This window comes from Camelina sativa, chromosome 18 (assembly GCF_000633955.1).
Source record: "Camelina sativa cultivar DH55 chromosome 18, Cs, whole genome shotgun sequence".
Classification (NCBI taxonomy): Eukaryota; Viridiplantae; Streptophyta; class Magnoliopsida; order Brassicales; family Brassicaceae; genus Camelina; species Camelina sativa.
In genome coordinates this window covers 18,816,020-18,834,393 of record NC_025702.1, presented here as the reverse complement: position 1 = coordinate 18,834,393, position 18,374 = coordinate 18,816,020, and the positions used below count along the sequence as shown (strand labels likewise).

Sequence of the window (18,374 nt, the reverse complement as noted above, 5' to 3'; positions counted from 1 at the left end):
ACTATACAATAACGTTTTTTATTTATAAAGACGAAAGAAATAAAAACTGTCCAGATTTTTTCACATACTTACTATTAAAAAGAGAAGCAAAGGAAAAAGATAATGATAAACTAATAAATTTTGGATTGAATTTTTTTTTATTTTTTTGAATTTATGGCTTAGTTGATTTTGGGGGAAAAAAATCTTGACTTCATGTAGAAGATATAGCCGTTTTTATTTTTCATTTTTTTTTCAAATAGTTGAAAAGTGAAAACTGAAATAATAAGCAAATTTTATTCTTCTTATTCAAATTGATAAGATTATAATTTTGTTGACTAAAAAAGAGTTCATATAATCTAGCAAGAATTTTTTTTAAAAAACATTTGATTACTTTCCTAAAAATAACAGATCCAAGCATTTTATACATTTTTATTCTGTAAATCAAAAACCCCTGCTATCCGGATAATATTGTAAATTAAATGACATGTCTCTTTTTGGCTCTTATTTTTTCTTGTTATTATTTTTTTTTTTTTTGCTCTGAAATTTTAAAAATCATTTTGTTTCTTTCTGTAGATATATTTTTGTTTTCTTTTTCTTTGAAAGAAAATGAGCTGTTTTATTTCTTCAATTTTCAGAATATATGAAATATGATAAATTACACTAAGTGCATTGCAATTGTACTAGCATTAACGCATCAGATCCTTACGTATTTGTGTGTTAAAGGCTAATAACAGTAAGATGATGGATGCCTACCACCTATTCCTAAGATATTTTTAGTATTGCACCCAATTATGTTAATTGCACTAGATAAGCCTGCCCAATATCTGCGATAGTTAAATGGAAGATAAATTTTAGCAAGTTTTGGCGAAAAAATACCATTGATTCCCCCAAACACTTTATTCCGTGTTTGGTGTAACATGTTTTCAAAAATAGAACATGCTAATTCATAAATAGCAACCTTAAGTAATAATACGTTTATAGTTAAAAAGTAAAATTTTCCTTTGATTGAGAAAGAGAAACAATGTGACAATGTAATGTAGGCCAAGGGTCTGCATTTTAGGCGGTGGGTCTAGAAATGCACGTACTTGAATCGAATATAACACATGGAGCGTATTAATGTTAATAACAAAAACCTCATATCAGAGAAATGGAGATAGGTAAATAAAGCCTTTGTATTCTTTCTTCAGTGGCTTTTGTATTACCCTAGAACTAACCAGTGTATGTATATATAATCCAAGTTTTTTTCTCTAGCTAACACATTTTGACGCCAATCTCAGTGGCTTTGGTATGGGCACACTCTATACAATTGACACTCTTCACAAACACCAAAGGAAAAAAAAAAAACAAAAATTAAGGCTAAAAAGACAAAAAATCTCTTACCCGTGGCTGGCTTTCTAGTGGGTAAGACAAGATTATAAGTTAACTCTTCTTCTTGTTAGCAAAATTTGGTGAGAGGTTGATTTGTATTTTTTTTCTTTCTAGGAGAGATGGAGAGCCATTTGCTGTAGAAGTACTTTCTTTTGAGATGCATTTATAACTCCTTTGCATTCTGCATCGAGTAACACCTCATTCATTATGGCTGCAGCATGCCCTCGTGGTTCATCTGATGCTCTTCTTAGCATAAACACCTGCACACAAACCCAGCCCTTTAGATAATCCTCATCATCATTTCCAAAAGGAAAACAAGTGTTTATCCCTACTAGCTACTACTACATGAAAAAATGGTAATACCATTACAATTTCTGGTTTATGTTTTCAAAACAAGTTTTTCCTGTGTACAATCTTAACTCTTAAGGTTTTGCCATATGATTGTGAGAGCGAAAGGATATACCTGACCGTGGTGAGTTATCTCCAAGCAGCCAGGTTGCTGAATAAACGGTTCTCCATCTATTTGAACAGGGAAAGGACTAGAAACATGTATTCTTATGACTTTTCCCTGTGCTAACCTTCTAGCCTGAGACAGGCCAACCTGTAAGGAACAATCAAAACGTTCAAAAGTTATTGACACAATTCAAATAACTCTTTTAGCCTCACGTTGAATAGAAATTACTTGTAATACATTTGCGGGTTTGAAAAAGTATCATAAAAAAGAGTAGGAGCAACTCGAATTGAGACTAGACCTGTAGTTTGCCAAGGTGCCATGCTCCACGGACACATACCACCTCTAGCGTTTTGTCATGCATACACTGAATGGTAAAATTATCATCGTGTTCGTAATCATTTTGCCAAAGATCCACTCCGCCCATATAGCTTCCAATGTTTAGTACTATTAGACCCTCTGAATCCTGAAAGGATAACAAAGTAGTCACATCAGTTTCTAAAGGAAACAACAAAGGAAGCAACAATAATGTTAGCCGATAATGACTATCCCAAAACCAAAAAATCAAAATCTATATTTCCTGCTTAATGAGTAGTAATGGGCACACGAGAGAGGGAATGAAGGACTAATTCCCTTTGAATAAGATACCTTAGGAATCTCAATATCTTCTCCATCAACTTCAAGCCAAACTTGCCATGGTAGATCGGCACATGCTCGATCCATGATATCCCTCGCACCTTCTTTAGCATATCGTAATTTATTTACAAACTGCATAATAAACAAGATAAATATATCAGACATATCTTTCATTGAAATAAGTTGCTTATCCGGTTAAGCCACATTTCCGACACCACAAAAGATAATGACACTCAATATATGTTCCAGGTAAAAAAACACAATAGCAGTACCTGACTACAAAACTTCTCAGGACTTTCTTGACGCATCATATGAAATTCATATGCAACTTTGGCGTCGCACCCGATACCTAAACAAAGGAAAGGTCAGCTATTTCTCATGATCCATGAGAGGGACCAAAAACATAGAATGCTTCAGTAATGTACCTAAGTAATTCATCATATACTTGTGGCCTTCTCTTGCTGGAAATTTTTCTGTGCCCTCTTCTGCAATTTTAACACTCCATCGATCCAACATTGTAACTGCAGCATGATCAATGTCTTGCAAAAACGTTCTTAGACTTCCTTGTCCATCAACTACTGAAATACCTCTTCCCCACTGCAAAACTCTAGATAAATCATTTCCAGTGCCTAAAGGAAGAATAGCAACAGGTGGAGGGGATTCGAAATTGCGCCTCTCGATGGCATCAAGCACCCAAGCAACTGTTCCATCACCCCCACACACCAAAACTCTAAAGTACTTCACTCTGCTATATAGGTCTAAACCGGCGTCTGGCCCTTGACAAGAGCCAAGTTCAAAGACCTGTAATTCACGAAGCAATGATCACTTACTGATATTATACCCAATAGGTTCAATATGTTCAAAAGTAAACAATCTTGTAAACGTCATTAACAACACAAGAAGATAAAATTGGAAGGCACTTTAAAAATATCAAAGCCATCACTAGCTACTGACATACTTTGTACAATATCTATAGTGGATTTCCGAAAAACAATTAATTTGGTACCTGGACTGGATTCAATAGCATGTTAAGTCTCCTATGAAGAAAAGGACCGAGTTGACCTCCGCTTTTGGCATTAATAAAGACCAAAAGCGGTCTTGCATCTGGGGGCATATCAACCAAGGAAAACTTCTTCATTAGATTAAAAGCAGCAGGTTTATTTTGTTTGTGCCCACCTAAACCATTTTGCAATCCATTAGCATTAGGCATGCCCGAGACCTTCTTTAAGCAATCTATGCTCCTATCCCTGCGTAGTTTCTTCACTACAATCCCATTAACTACAGTTTTCACTGGATTGCTGGCTGAATCCTCCAATAGCTTACCGTTTAAAGATTGGCCATTCCCATTTTTTCCCCTGTGGCGTTTTCTTCGCACCTGCCCTCGTATAGATGCCAACTCGTTTCTAATAGTACTCAGAACTCCATCTACACCATTTGCTTCGTTGACTTTTACATGTACTGGAGAAAGGATAACCCTTCTGAGACAGCCAAGATCACAAGCGTCACCAGATTCCTTGGACATAATCATGTGACACTTAACATGAATGAGGCGCTGGCACCAAAGACAGTGCCACATTGGGGAAGCTTCAATGAAAGGAATACCACACGGTTCATCACAATAGAAGCAGAAAGCGGTCATGTCAGCAGTATCATCCATATTAACCCATCGCTCGGACCAGTGATGTCGAACATGGTCAGATCCAGCCTGTGCAACACATTTGCAGTCTTTCGCAGCAGAGCCAGAGCAATAAAAATGAGCAGCAACACCGCAAACAGCACAACGGTGGACGGGGATAGTCAGAGCTGCCTTGTTAGAAACGTTCTGAGCAGGAACAAGGGAGTAGAGACAAACACAGCAAGTGGAAGGCTGAGGACCATAACCATAATCATCAGTCCATTGATGATGAGAAAGTGGAACTCTCAGTCTTTTCCAAACCTTCTTCTTCTCTCTAGCAGCAGCTTTAACCCAGTTTAAAGAAGAGTTTTTTTGCCATTTAAGAAATGTGTAGATCACTGCTAGAAGCCCAAAAGATCCAGTAACAAGCCATCCAAATATGAAAGGACTGTCAGCACCAGAACGGATCAACCACTGAATCAGAGAGAACCCCGCTTCCATCATTGCAAAATCTAATATGACATTCCTACTTTTTTTTTTTTTTTTTAATAACTTATGAGCTTTTTAGGCCTTCAAGAAACCTGCCAGAGATTACCACAACACAAAACTCCGTAAGAAGATATTGAACGATTCGTGCCAATTCAACTTTAGTTCTGTTCTCAATTCCACATTGAACAGTCTAATCTAGAATTCGTCTATAAAAAAAAAACCAAAAACTAAACGAGATCAAGCAATTAGGAGATACACAGAACAGGTCATCATAGGAATCGAGATCGAAAAACCAAAAAATCGCAGATCTGACGCCGAATCCTAACCAAAGAGTTTAAAATTTCAAAATCTGTACCAGGTGAGAATCGAAATCGAATTGAAAAAAATACGAACCCTAGAATCAGCAAGGCGGATTGAGAAAGAAAAAAAAACCCTAGAATCTCCGAGAACCAGTAAATTTTTATTTCTCCATTTTTTTTTTTTCTCGTCCTCAAGAGACAGCGAGAGAGAGAGAGGAGAAAAAAAAGAGAAAGAGAGAGAGAGAGAGAGGAAACAACACAAACCACTTTTTATAACGAAAGGTGAAAAGCAAAAGGCGGGATTTGGGCTAAAACACGCAACAAAACGCGCCTTTCCTCGCTTTTACCATTCTACCCCTTTTGGTCAAATCTGATGACGTCACTTGCATGTTAAACCAACCAATCGCATTACTTTGTTTTATGACTGTACATATATATATAAAAAAAAAAAAGTCTAATAGCACGCACCACATGCATTATAAGATTGTTCATCAAGTCAAAATAAATAAAAAAACAAATTTTAATTTTGAAGTCAAATATTAGTAATTTTTTACATATTTTTTAGGTCTTATGTTTTGTTTTAGTGGGCTTATTGAATGGAGTTGGATCTTCTTTTCTTTAATGACTGACTTTTTTTAGATTTGGTTAGTTATTTTGCTTTTAATAATATCTACTTTTAACAAACTTAATCATTTATGTTATTGAATTGATAAATCACATAAAAAAAATAATAAAGAATCATAATGTTGAATTTGTATTAAGCTGCAAAAAAGAAAGAAAAAATCAACGAGCACCATTCTTGGCTATTTTTAATTAAATATATATTACAATTTTTATAAATTTTGCAGGCCAACTTTATTAATTAAAAAAAAAAGCTGATAATTAGAAAAATATGTAAAAGTAATATACAATCGATATCTCCAAAGGAAAAAAGGAAAACCCTAGAGATTTAGATATAAGAAATCTCTCTCACAGTTACAGAACGCAATAGACAATATTCTCTTTTTTACCTTTGGCTTCAAGTTTTGTTGTTGCTTACGGCGAAAGCTATCATCATCAATAGTAAAGCCTTAACCCTATTTCTGAATCCTTTATAACTTTTTCAGTTTTTCTTGTTTTTTTTCTTTTGTTAATCCATTGATTAATTTTTTTTGTGTCCTTTTCAAAAGCAAACGATGGAGAACGATGGAGAGAGACCGTACTCTGTTCTAACGAGAGATGGAGTTGAAGAAAAGATGAAGAAACAGATCGATGATATCTCTGGAATCTTCTTGGTGTCAAAGTCCGATGCGACCGTACTCCTCATGCGTCTCCGATGGGACTCGCTTCGTGCTTCAGAGCGTTTGGATGAAGACAAGGAGAAACTATTGACTGAATCAGGTTTGAAATCAGTTGTATTTGATTCGAATCTAGATTCATCTGATGATGATGTTGTCTCTTGTGGGATTTGCTCTAAGATTGGTGGTGAGTTTTCTGGTCAGGGTAAAGTTGATGATGTTGATGTTGATTTGATCTCCACGCCCTTTTGTGCTCACACGTTCTGCAAAACTTGCTGGAGCGAGTATCTCGAGAAGAACTTCTTCTCTTTGGAGGAAAACAAAACTGCTATCCCTTGTCCTCATCGAGATTGTCGGTCTGTGGTTGGACCAGACACAGTTGAGAAACTGACCGTACGTGATCAAGATATGTACAAGAAGTATGTTCTGAGGTCTTACCGTGAGGAGAACCGGGAATTGAAGATCAAACAGTGTCCTACACTGAATTGCGGTTTCGAGATTGAGTTTGATCGGGAGAAAGAAGATGACGAGCATAGCTTAAACGTGGTGTGTCTCTGTGGTCATGTCTTCTGTTGGAGATGCATGCTTGAGTCACACAGACCAGTGACCTGCAACAACGCTAATGATTGGTTGTCTAGAGACTTGAAGAACTTATTAGAAGATTCCTACATATCATCGAGCCTCTCCTGGGTGGACAAGAACACGAAGACTTGCCCTCATTGCTTTCGGCATGTGCAGTTTGATAGTTTTGGATGGAGCAATTTCGTAACTTGTGCCTGCAGGTTAATTTCACCCTAAATTTTGCAATTCGCACATAAGTTAGATTTCTCTATCTATAAGTATTTGATCATACTAATTTGTGTTTTTTTTTTTCTTGATTTTTAGTGGTCAATTCTGTTGGAGGTGTTTGGGGCCATCTGAAGGTCACGTATTTGGAAACTGTGTTGCTCCGAGTCTTGAGAGGATAGCAGCAAAACCAGTGAGTTCGTGTTTGGATCTCTGGGATGCGAGTCAGATTTCACTTGCGCTAGCTAAATCCGAGCTAGAAGCTTTCGAACCGACTGACTTGAAGGAGGAGCAAGACATTAAGGTGATAAAACAAGGACTCATGTTGATTGTTCAGTGCAGACAATTCCTTAAATGGATCTGTGTGTACGACTATCTCCACACAGATTGTGATATGGCCAAGAGAGAGTACCTGCGATTCCTGAAAGAACACGCGGCTACACTTGTCCAGAGTTTCTCAGAGACTATAAAGAAGGAAGCAGAAAGGGCCAAAACTCTTGGTTGCGAGAGGGTCAAGTTATCCACTGACATAAGCAACATTGGGAACTACTTTTACCATTTCGTCAACACTTTGCGAGATGGTTTGGTCGAGGTGAAGGCCAAGTCCTACGACAACTATGGTGGTCCTTATTGGTTGTGTGATCGCTGCACATATGGGAACTCTTGGTTCATCAAGAAGTGTATGATGTGCATTGATCCTATCCTGTGATCCGCCTGCAGCTGATATGTCCTGTGATGATACTGCATCTGATGTGTCCTGTGATGATCCTGCATCTAATGCGGACGAGCTAAGTGATTCGTCTCTTCATTAGGTTTCTGAAAGATAAACAAAAGATTTTAGGAGAGAGGAAGAACATTGCAATTTAAGTTCTTATGATTCTTTTTTGTCTTTCTTGCGTTCTGTTTTAGGAGGTTTTTGTATTGGACTACCAAATTTTAAAGTCGAAATTGATTTTGTTTTTTCTTTCTTCATAGTTCACTGTTACAATGCTTTGTGATAAGCAATGTTCTTTCTACCTTTATGCCCTCTTATGTTCTCAAACTGCAGAAGATAAAATGTGGTTCTGTTGTTGTCTTTTATCTCGCTCTAGTAGTTGCTTTATCAACAACCGAAAGCCATGAAGATACTTGTATAAACCGAACTTGACAAAAATAGAAGAAAAGAAGTGCCGTGAATTTGCATGACCAGTGAGAATGACCAGTGAGATCACATCCTCATATATACTGATGCAGAGAAAGAGATCAGGTTGCTGGTTCTGATAGCTCAGTCAGAAATGTGGCTTGAAATGAAGGGTTTATTAAAGGAAACAGTGGATTGTCTAAAGAGAAACTGAGGAAGACATATGCAGGAAATTGCAGGGGGAAGTGTCGTAAGTTTATTATATACGTAAAGAAGGTCTTTAGTGTTATGCATTCTCAGCATAGTATCAGATTCATCTCAAACTGCATTTAGAAGACAAGTACACTATGCAATTTTGGTTTTATTAGCTAGTGTGTATCAAAAGGTAGTCTTTGGAGGAAGCTCTAAGGGAAAAACACTTGCAGGAAGTGTGCAGAGTTTCAGTTTTTTCTTAGGGTCTAAAGACACAGTAATGAGCTCACATCTTCATTTATGCCGATGCAGATCCCTAATTTCTTGTAACTGATAAAGAAGATTTGTTAATACATAGTTTTTTTCATATCCTCATTACTCATCAGAATCACACTGATCTTTTCATTTACACGCTCTTGATTAAATTTTGGATCATTATAGAGATTAAAGTCCCTTTGCCTTTTTTAATCTACACAGTCGAGATACAACCAAAGCTGTGTAGTAGAAAACATCAAGCAAGGGATTTCATAAAAAAATTTAAGACGATTGGTTTATGGAGACAAAGAACTCGCTCTTGGTGCCATGATCTATCCCATAATCCATGTCTTTAAGGTGAAACGTGAAAACATGGCTATTTTTTTAAAAAAATGAGATTTATCAGTAAACCGAGATAAAAGGAAAGATTCTAAAGCAGCTCAAATACGTGGGGGAGCTTCAATGTTTATATGCAGATTTGAGATCGGCTGATTTGAGACGGTGGTTTATGCAATTTTACTTTTTCTTGTAGGAACGTGTTACGGTATTTGAAGTCTCACCAAATTACAACATCTACTTTATTAGAGGTTTGATTTTTTATAGGAGCAAAATTTTAATTTGTATATATCACAAATTTTTAGCAAGATTAAGGTCCAATGGGCCTAATTTCTAATTAAAAAAAGGAAAAAAGCTGAATTATAAGACGGTTTAGGAAAAACAGAGTATTTTTGGTAGTTTTACAATTCGATATATATATATTCTCTATAGGCGAGTGAAAAAAGTAAAGAAAACCCTAAAAAGTCGAAGCAGATACCATCTAGAGACGATTAGAGAGAAAGCGAAGAACGATAACTCTGATCACTTTCGATTCTTTTGTTGATTGAGGCGCAAGCTACCACCAGTAAGCCTTTGAACTCTATTCCTCTTTATAAATTTTATTCCTCTCTCTTTGTTAAGTCACTGATTTGTGTTTCTAATAATTTTTGTCAACAGGCAAACCATGGAGAAGGGTCAAAAGAGTCCGTATCATGTTCTGACGAAAGATGAAGTTAGGGAAAAGATGAAGAAACAGATCGATGATATTTCTGGAGTCTTCTCGATCAGAATCCGATGCTATCGTACTTCTCAAGTATCACCGATGGGACTCGATGAAGGTTTCAGATTGTTTGGTTGAAAACAAGGAGAAAGCTTTGTGGGAATCAGGTTTGAGATCAGTTGTCCCTGATCCCAATGGAGAATTATCTCTTGTTCACTGTGGGGTTTGCTTCAAGACTCCGAATGAGTTTGATGGTGATCTAGTCTCCACGCCCTTTTGTTCTCACAAGTTTTGTACAGCTTGTTGGAATAACCATCTTAAGAAGTTTTACTATCCTGCTGAGAAAAACAACCAAACTGCTATCTCTTGTCCTCGTCAAGCTTGTCGAGCTGCTGTTGGACCGGACACCATTGAGAAACTACCCGCACCTGATCAAGATATGTACAAGAAGTATATTCTAAAATCTTACCGTGAGGGAAACAAGGTATTGGATATCAAAAAGTGCCCTGCATGGGCTTGCAGATACCTCATTGCGTTTCAGAAGGAGAACAATGATGGTGATGAAGAAGATTGTAGCTTAAACGTGGTGGTCATATCTTTTGCTGGAGATGCATGCGTGATTCGCACAGACCAGTGACCTGCAACAATGCTTCGGATTGGTTGTATAAAGATTTGAAGATCTTATCGAAGGTATTAGATAAGTCATCGGAGCCCTCCTCGATGCCAACCAGGAAAAATGTGGTTCTCTCTCCCTCCTCGTCTCCCTCCTCGACCAGCAGAACCATCAGAAAGACTTGCTGCCCTCATTGTCTTCGTTCTGTGGACCTGTCTGGTAAAGAGTACTTCCTGTTCGTGACTTGTACCTGCGGGTAAAAACTCCTATTTTCCTAATCGCAGTTAATCAGATTTCTCTGTTTTGAAGTATTTATCTTACTAATCTGTGTTTTTTTTTTATTAGGGGTCGTTTCTGCTGGAGGTGTATGGAGTCAGAGGAAGACCACAAAGGGGCAACAGGGTTATATAATTTCTGTAATTTACAGAGGACAGTCGAGAGAGAAGCAGAAGTGGAGGATTCTTGTGTGGAACACTGGAAGGCGTGTGAGGTTTTAGTGGAGAAAGCTAAATCCGATCTAAAAGATTTTGAGGAATCCATCATCAAGAAACCGAGTTACTTGACCGAGAAAGACATTACGATTATAAGAGAAGGGCTGATGCTGGTTCTTCAATGTAGGCAAGTCATTCAGTGGAGCTGTGTGTACGATTATTACCACGCGGAGTATGAGACCTCTAAGAGGGAGTACCTACGATTTCTGCAAGCAAACGCGACCTCACTTGTCGACAGTTACTCAAATACTCTAAAGGAGGAAAAAGAAAGAGCCTTGTCAGATATTTGTGAAGAGTTTTGTTGCGTGAAACATAAGGTATCCGTCGAGACAGGCGACCTTGGTAACTACTTTTACCATTTCATCAAGACTTTACAAGAGGGTTTGGACGAAGTGAAGGTGAAGGCCTACGACGACTACGGTGGTCTTTTTTGGTTCTGCGATCGCTGCACTTATGGGAACACTTGGTTCCATAAGAAGTGTCAGGTGTGTTGTGACGATACCGCGGCTCCTCCGGAGCTAAGTGATTTATCTATGGGAGCTGTAATGAAATAAGCTACAACTTTAACTGTTTTGTTGGTTTTAAGATTTCCGAATTGGTGTTTTGCTTGACTTTAATTTTAGTTTCAAGTGGTGTATTTTTTTTTTTTAATTAGTTTGATAGATATTCTAGTAATTGCTAATTGGTATGGTCTCACCTCTCAAGACGTTATCGAATTGTTCTCACTTTTTTATATACTTAATCTAGTTTAGAATCTCCAGAATCAATCACACATAACTCGTTGAAGCTTCTCCTAACAACGTACATCTGGACCATAGTATTCACAGCAAATTCGTAAAACTATGAAATTGGTCGGAAGATATCGCAGAGAAGTGCGTGGGAGTTTAAACAAAAATTGAGAGGACCATATGAACCTGAGTAGGAGAGTTTAATTTATTTTCTCTCTCATTTCAATTCGAATTTGTCGAAGACTAAGGTTCAAAATTTTGATATTTTCTTTTACCATGCCATAACAAGTTAGCAGCAATGGTTTACCCCGTGTATAGCTCAAGTCATCACCTAATTTATCTTTAAGAAATCAAATAGACAATACAACCATTGTTTATGTTTTTTTTTAAAAAAACTACCAAAATCATTACATGTAAAAATGTTACATTTATAAATTAGATTATAAATCCCTATATATATATATATCCATAATCTTCTAATTTCAATATAAACTCATCTAAGAAAAATAATTATTTTTCACAAATGTAACTAATCCTGTTTTGAATAAATTCACAAATGTCTCTTTTATATTGTGCACACATGGCCGATTATCATCTAATTATATACTTTCTAAGTTTTTTTATTCAATATATCAGATTTTGAATTAATATGAATATATGAAGTAGATTCTAAATTCAATAAGAATAAATTTGAAAAGACAAAATTATATAATGAATCCAACAATAAGAGATTTGACAAAAAGAATGAGCTATTTTAAAATACTTAGTCGAATTCACACCTCCTTAAGTTTCTTAAATATATATATATATATATATATATATATATGTATATATATAAAATAAAAGATTTAGGAAACTTAACACTTGCAACCTAAGTTTTTTATAATTATTTTCTTTAAAGGTGTTATGTCTTTATTACAATTATTTTCCTCTACTAATTTATATTGACTATTTGTAACATATAGTATACATCTACCTTTTGAGACTAGTTTTTATATGTTCTTGACTATTTTTGGAAAATAATGTCTTTTTCCAAATTTAATTTGCAACAACTGTTGGGAAACATAATGTTGAATTAAATAAACTTTTAATAGGTTGTCCTAAAAAACAAAATCAATCTAAAACCTAAACAGAAAAGTTCTTAGATATTGTAGTTAATATAATAAATCACCATTTTCTAGCAAGATAAAGGTTTAATGGGACCACTTTCCTAATAAAACATTGGGTTATCAAACTATAAATAGTAGTGCAAACATATGAAGTTTGTAACTCAATATCCCCATAAGAAGAGAGTTGGAGATCTTCTTTACCTTCGATTCAATTTTGTTGTATTAGGTGCAAGCTACTAGTAAGCCTTATTCCTATTCTTTATAATTTTATCTTTCTCTTTTATTATTATTTTTTTTTTTTTTAATTTATTGATTTCTCTTTTTGATTTTTGTTATTGTCAAGCAACCAATGGAGTACGATCAACAAAGACCTTATTTGACAGATGAAATTAAGGAAGAGATGGAGAACCTAATCGATGCCATCTCCTACCCCTTATGCTTACGGCAAAAAGAACCGACCGTAATCCTCATGCATCACGGATGGAAGTCAGAACGTGTTATAGAGGGTTTGGTTCAAAAAGGGAATGAATTCTATGTGGAAATTGGTTTGGAACCAACTTTGATTGATTCAAATCAAGATTTCTCTGTTTCATCTTGTGGTATTTGTTCTAAGACGGAAGATGAATTTAATCTGTATAGTGATGACGATGATGATGATAGTGATGATGATGATGATGACGATGACGATGACGAGAGTAAGGAAGATGGTAAGGACGAGGGTGAGGGTGATAGTAATGTTGTAGATTTCGAAAGTGAGGGTAAGGGCGAGGATGAGGGTGCGGGAGAAGCCGAGGGCAAGGGTGAGGTTGAGGATGAGGGTGAGGGCGAGGACGAGGGTGCGGGAGAAGCCGAAAGCAAGGGTGAGGTTGAGGATGAGGGTGAAGGTGAGGGTGAGGGTGAAGGTGAGGGTGAAGGTGATGGTGATGTTGAAGATGTCGAAGGTGAGAGTGATCAGGTTGATGTTGAAGATGTCAAAGGTGAGGGCGATGGCGAGGGTGAGGGTGATGGTAGAGTTGAACATGTCGAAGATGAATATAATGATTATCCTTTCGTCTCCACGCCTTTTTGTTCTCACAAATTCTGCAAAACTTGTTGGAGAGAATATCTTGAGAAAAATTACTACTCTATAGAGGAAAATCTAACCACAATCTCATGTCCTGATCAAGATTGTAGAGCTGCGGTTGGACAACAAACGGTTGAGAAACTAGGAGTATATGATCAAGAGATGTACAAGAATTATCTTCTGAGATCTTATCTCGAGAACAAACAATTTGATGCGCCTGATTGTAATTAGACCATTGACCCTATCTGAATTTACTAAAGAATAAGTTGTTCTTTTATTAAATGCATTAAGTCTAATTTTTTAATAATAAGCGAGGATTTCAAGCTGAAGAGTAAGCTTAATGTTCAAAACTTATGAAACATCATGTTCTTGACATTGAAAACATTTCTAGTTAGGCATCGTCATTAAAATCGTATAAATAATACAAATATATAGTTTATTAATGTCATGAGAAGTTTTCGATCATATATAAACTGGTTCCTTTAACTTTTTAAAGATTAATGTTACTAAATAACTTCTATGTATGTAAAAACTAAATTCGCGCCAAATATTTATTACTCATCATTTTGTGTTTAAAGTTTTAATTTCGAATCAAAATCATGATTGAAATAGTAGAAAGTATACTAGAAATTTGGGGTTTTTGATCCGATAACAAGATTTTAACCACTAAAAATCATAAGTTAATTCAATGTTACTAAATAATTTTCAAGTACATATAATTTTTTTTGCTCCCAAACGTATGATTAAACAAATTGTAGAATAAAATCTAGAAATTTGATCTTCCAATACTATGATAAGTTTTTAACTTCTAAAACACCATAAATAAATTGATTCTTTGTTCTTTGTAGAAATTTAATGTTAAGAAATAATTTTCAAATATATATACTAAAAACTAAATTTCACGCCAAATGTCTATTCGGTGATACAAAACTATTTAGTAAATGCCTAAATGATATTGATCATACTGTACTTGATTATGTAACACCCTAAATTAGGATTAATTCAACATTATGTAACACCCTAAATTAGGATTAATTCAACTTATTTCTTTTGCCCAAAAAAAATGTTAATAATAAACTTATTTATGTTATTCCAAAAAAAGAAAAGAAAAAATCAATATATAGACCCAAATATAACCTTTTTAGATATTGTAATTAAAATATAGATTACCATCTTTTTAAAGCAAGATTAAGGTCCAATGGGCCAAATGTCTGAATTAAAAATCTTAATTAGCAAAAAAAAAAAAAGTATAACTCCGATATTCCCAAAGGAGACAAGAGGCAAAAAAAACCTAGAGAGACAGTAAAGGACGATAACTCTTCTCCTCACCTTTGATTATATTTTGTTGTTTCAGTCGCAAGCTACTCGTAAGCCTCTCTAACCCTTTTCCTTTCAAGTTTATCTTTGTCGATTTTGTCTTTCTGATTTTTGTTATTTGTTTTTTCTAGAAAACATATGGATTACGATCGAGAGATTCCCTACTCTGTTCTAACGAGAGATGAAGTTAGCGAGAAGATGAAGAAACAGATCAATGACATCTCCGAAATCTTCTTGGTATCAAAGTCCGATGCGACCGTACTCCTTATGTCTCTCCGATGGGACTTGCTTCGTGTTTCAGAGCGTTTGAGTGAAAACAAGGAGAAATCGTTGGTGGATTCAGGTCTGAAACCAGATGTAATTGATACTAACCTAGATTCATGTAGCGAGATTAGCTTTGAGACTGATGTTTATGAGTTTGAGGATGATGATGCTGATGATGATGATAATAACGATGATGATGGTGATCTAATCTCCACGCCTTTTTGTTCTCACAAGTTCGGCACAACATATTGGACAGAGTATCTTGAGAAGAACTTTTACTCTGTGGAGACTGTCCAAACTGCTATCTCTTGTCCTGATGAAAACTGTCGATCTGCGGTTGGACCGGACACGATCGAGAAACTAACTCAACGTGATCAAGAGATGTACGAGAGGTACGTTCTGAGATCTTACATTGAAGGAAACAAGGTCTTGATGATCAAAGAGTGTCCTGCAACGGATTGCAATTACGTCATTGAGTTTCATCAGGAGAATTATGATGATAATGATGAGTATAGCTTAAACGTGGTGTGTCTCTGTGGTCATATCTTTTGTTGGAGATGCAAGCTTGAGTCACACAGACCAGTGACATGCAACAACGCCTCTGATTGGTTGTGTAGGGACACAACGAATCTATCAGATGAATCATTTAGCCTTCCCTCCATCAATATCAATACCAAGATAATGACTTGCCCTCACTGCCTTTGTCCTGTGGAGTCTACAATAACGCCACAGTTCTTGACTTGTATCTGCAGGTTTCACCTAATGAAACATTTATATTTTTGTTGCAAATTACGTAGAATTAGATTTTGTTCTATCATCTTACTCTCTTTTTTTTTTTTTGTGTTATTTTGCTTTTTATTAGGCTTAGTTTCTGTTCGAGGTGTTTGCGGTCAAAGGAAGACCACAAATTTGGATCCTGTGTTGAAAGAGACGTGGGGATTTCATGTGAGGAACGCTGGGGCGTGTGTCAGAATTTACTGGAGCAAGCCAAATCTGATCTCGAAGCTTTTGAGGAATCCAACACCAAGAACCCAAGTGACTTGAAGGAGCAAGACATTATGATTATAAGAGAAGGACTGATGCTGATTGTTCAATGCAGACGAGTGCTGAAATGGTGTTGTGTGTATGACTATTTCCACACAGAGTATGAGAACTCGAAGAAGGAGTATCTACAATACCTTCAAGAAAATGCAACCGTGGCTCTTCAGAATTATTCAAACACTTTACAAGAGCAAAAAAATGTTGTCCTCACTTCAACTACTTATGAAGAGTGTAGCTTCTTCAGGCATACCATACCCACAGCCACAAGCAACATTGGTAACTACTTTTATCATTTCATCAAAACTTTGCAAGATGGTTTGGTCGATGTGAAGGTGATGTCTTACAACGGCGGGGCTGGACCTTTCTGGTATTGTGATCGCTGCACCTATGGGAACACTTGGATTGCTACGGAGTGTGAGATGTGCAGTGACGATATTTCCTCTCTTGTGGAAGAGCTAAGTGATTTTTCCCTAAACAAGATTCCTTAAAGACAAAACAAAACATTTAGGATACATGAAACTATCAACTTATATGATTTACAACTGTTTTGCTATGTAATAACCGCTACTATTTTTCATCATGTTCTTGAATATTTTTGGTCAAATAATGTGTTTTTCCAAACTTCACACGTCCTCTTTTGGGAATCCTCACACCACCGCCGTGACGCTTCTTCAAGTTTTTCAACCACTGTGTTTTCTTGGCATGACCCTGCAGCGTATCATGCTTTTGTTTCTTCGAGTTCTTTCTGTGTCTCTTCCATACTTCCATTAGCGTATGTGTAGTAAGTCCTTTATGATGCGTATGTGTAGTAAGAAGACCTCTAGATTTTGACGTCGTCCCTGTCTTCTCATCTGATTTCTCTACGTGCTTTTGGTGAAATGTACTCTTCGAAGCTGATGGCTTATTCTTGTCGTGGTGATGATGATGATGGTGGTGATGGTGATGATGGTGGATTACTTTTCCTATCGTATTCTTTAATCTTTTCAGCATCCCCATTGCACTTCTCCTCTTTTTTGAAGTATCTCTGTTTCTATCCGGAGGAGAAGCGCTGGCTTCAGAGTCAGATTCATCACTCTGTGATGGATATAGTGATTCTGACTCAGACTCAGTGTCACTCTCTGCTTGAGTTTCCCAGTTTGATCCAGATCTTGACCCTGTCTCCCCATCTGATTCTTGATCATTTGAAACTTCTTCGTCTTCCCACTCAAAACTTGTCCCAGACGTTGTTTGTTCATCATCTGTTTCAAACGAATCATCGTCCAACGTTTCAGTTTCTTGATCCATCAACGTTGGTTTCATACTAGGCATCTTTTGCGACGTTCTGTTACTTTGACTTGGCTTCTTGAAATCAATGGAACTCACAACAAGAGGCGTTAACGGCTGTGGTTGTGACGTGAGCCGAACAAACTGATCATTAGAAGGCAAAGTTAGATCATCATGGCTTCCAACTGTTACCTCTTCTGGACTCATTGGCATGTAATTATTGCTTCTTACACCAGACGTAAGAGATTGAAAGTTATGTCTCCGATCTTCAATGGGAGGAGTTACAGAGGACTTGCAAGACCCTGTTCTATCATCAGAACCCACACGGCCAGTAACAAAACTTAAAGCTGAAAGCTGTATATCGATTTGTTCGATTGTATTAGCGACTTCTTTTGTTAGTCCATCCTTACTAGGACTGCTTTGAATCTGATTAACTCTCGGATCTCGCTTAAACGATCCTTTCGTCTCCAATAGTTTACCACTTGGCATAATGTGAGAACCGTTGATCTGAGACGACGACATCGCAGGTGGCGCCACATTCAGCGGTCTTAGACCGTCAATATCCATTCTGGGAAACAAAATTAGTTCTGTTGGAAGTATCTGTAACAAAAAGTAACCAAAACTGAGAAACAAGGATAAAAAAAAGTAAGTTCATAACACATGTGAAAATTTTACTCGATATAAAAAGTGACGGTTACTTGCCTGTGATTGTGTAACTAAAAGTTCATGGGAGGCAAAATCGAGCAACCTCTTTAACAGAAACTGAGTGTTCTCATCTATCTGCGAATTGAAGAATAACCATAATGTTAGATTTACTCGATGATATAGAAATATGATTCTGATGTTGAAGATGAGATATTGATGAGAAAGTAAACTTTACCTTATATGACTCGGGAACGTATCCATTCCTTGCATTTGATTCGAGAAGACTGTACAATCTTCTCAGAGATTGAAGATTACGCTCTACGTTATCGGGCTCCAT

General features: G+C 36.5%; 4 protein-coding genes and 1 pseudogene across 5 annotated transcripts; 3 read left to right on the top strand and 2 right to left on the bottom strand.

Annotated features, from left to right (window-relative positions):
• Positions 1,048 to 5,027, bottom strand: LOC104762518 (diacylglycerol kinase 2-like). 2 transcript variants are annotated; one of them, XM_010485829.1, is made up of 8 exons: positions 4,932 to 5,027; positions 3,441 to 4,630; positions 2,860 to 3,235; positions 2,707 to 2,783; positions 2,447 to 2,566; positions 2,100 to 2,264; positions 1,811 to 1,948; positions 1,048 to 1,607 (listed from the first exon to the last, which is right to left on the bottom strand). In XM_010485829.1, exons 2-8 carry the CDS (start codon positions 4,551 to 4,553, stop codon positions 1,458 to 1,460), a joined length of 2,139 nt encoding a protein of 712 aa, XP_010484131.1. In that variant the 5' UTR covers positions 4,554 to 4,630; positions 4,932 to 5,027; the 3' UTR covers positions 1,048 to 1,457. The 2 variants fall into 2 exon arrangements, with proteins under 2 accessions (XP_010484131.1, XP_010484130.1); XM_010485828.1 differs by having other exon boundaries at positions 3,441 to 5,027.
• LOC104762517 (probable E3 ubiquitin-protein ligase ARI15) lies at positions 5,792 to 7,918 on the top strand. Its single transcript, XM_010485827.2, has 3 exons — positions 5,792 to 5,899; positions 6,007 to 6,896; positions 7,000 to 7,918. Exons 2-3 carry the CDS (start codon positions 6,013 to 6,015, stop codon positions 7,607 to 7,609), a joined length of 1,494 nt encoding a protein of 497 aa, XP_010484129.1. The 5' UTR covers positions 5,792 to 5,899; positions 6,007 to 6,012; the 3' UTR covers positions 7,610 to 7,918.
• LOC104763656 lies at positions 9,468 to 11,161 on the top strand (annotated as a pseudogene).
• LOC104762515 (probable E3 ubiquitin-protein ligase ARI14) lies at positions 14,782 to 16,697 on the top strand. The gene is made up of 3 exons (XM_010485825.1): positions 14,782 to 14,874; positions 14,956 to 15,840; positions 15,951 to 16,697. Exons 2-3 carry the CDS (start codon positions 14,963 to 14,965, stop codon positions 16,615 to 16,617), a joined length of 1,545 nt encoding a protein of 514 aa, XP_010484127.1. The 5' UTR covers positions 14,782 to 14,874; positions 14,956 to 14,962; the 3' UTR covers positions 16,618 to 16,697.
• On the bottom strand, positions 16,674 to 18,374 carry LOC104762516. Its single transcript, XM_010485826.2, has 3 exons — positions 18,273 to 18,374; positions 18,095 to 18,172; positions 16,674 to 17,992 (listed from the first exon to the last, which is right to left on the bottom strand). The coding sequence occupies exons 1-3, from the start codon at positions 18,372 to 18,374 to the stop codon at positions 16,697 to 16,699; spliced, it is 1,476 nt and encodes a 491-aa protein (XP_010484128.1). The 3' UTR covers positions 16,674 to 16,696.

Excerpts from the sequence above, each read along its gene's own strand:
- LOC104762518 (XM_010485828.1), bottom strand. The coding sequence starts at position 4,553 with ATGATGGAAGCGGGGTTCTCTCTGATTCAGTGGTTGATCCGTTCTGGT. Across the intron at positions 2,567-2,706 it reads CTGAGAAGTTTTGTAGTCAG|TTTGTAAATAAATTACGATA; the intron begins GTACTGCTATTG and ends TTTATTATGCAG. Across the intron at positions 1,608-1,810 it reads AGATAACTCACCACGGTCAG|GTGTTTATGCTAAGAAGAGC; the intron begins GTATATCCTTTC and ends GTTTGTGTGCAG.
- LOC104762517 (XM_010485827.2), top strand. The coding sequence starts at position 6,013 with ATGGAGAACGATGGAGAGAGACCGTACTCTGTTCTAACGAGAGATGGA. Across the intron at positions 6,897-6,999 it reads TTCGTAACTTGTGCCTGCAG|TGGTCAATTCTGTTGGAGGT; the intron begins GTTAATTTCACC and ends CTTGATTTTTAG.
- LOC104762515 (XM_010485825.1), top strand. The coding sequence starts at position 14,963 with ATGGATTACGATCGAGAGATTCCCTACTCTGTTCTAACGAGAGATGAA. Across the intron at positions 15,841-15,950 it reads TTCTTGACTTGTATCTGCAG|GCTTAGTTTCTGTTCGAGGT; the intron begins GTTTCACCTAAT and ends GCTTTTTATTAG.
- LOC104762516 (XM_010485826.2), bottom strand. The coding sequence starts at position 18,374 with ATGGAGCCCGATAACGTAGAGCGTAATCTTCAATCTCTGAGAAGATTG. Across the intron at positions 18,173-18,272 it reads ACGTTCCCGAGTCATATAAG|ATAGATGAGAACACTCAGTT; the intron begins GTAAAGTTTACT and ends TTCAATTCGCAG. Across the intron at positions 17,993-18,094 it reads TTTTAGTTACACAATCACAG|ATACTTCCAACAGAACTAAT; the intron begins GCAAGTAACCGT and ends TTTTTGTTACAG.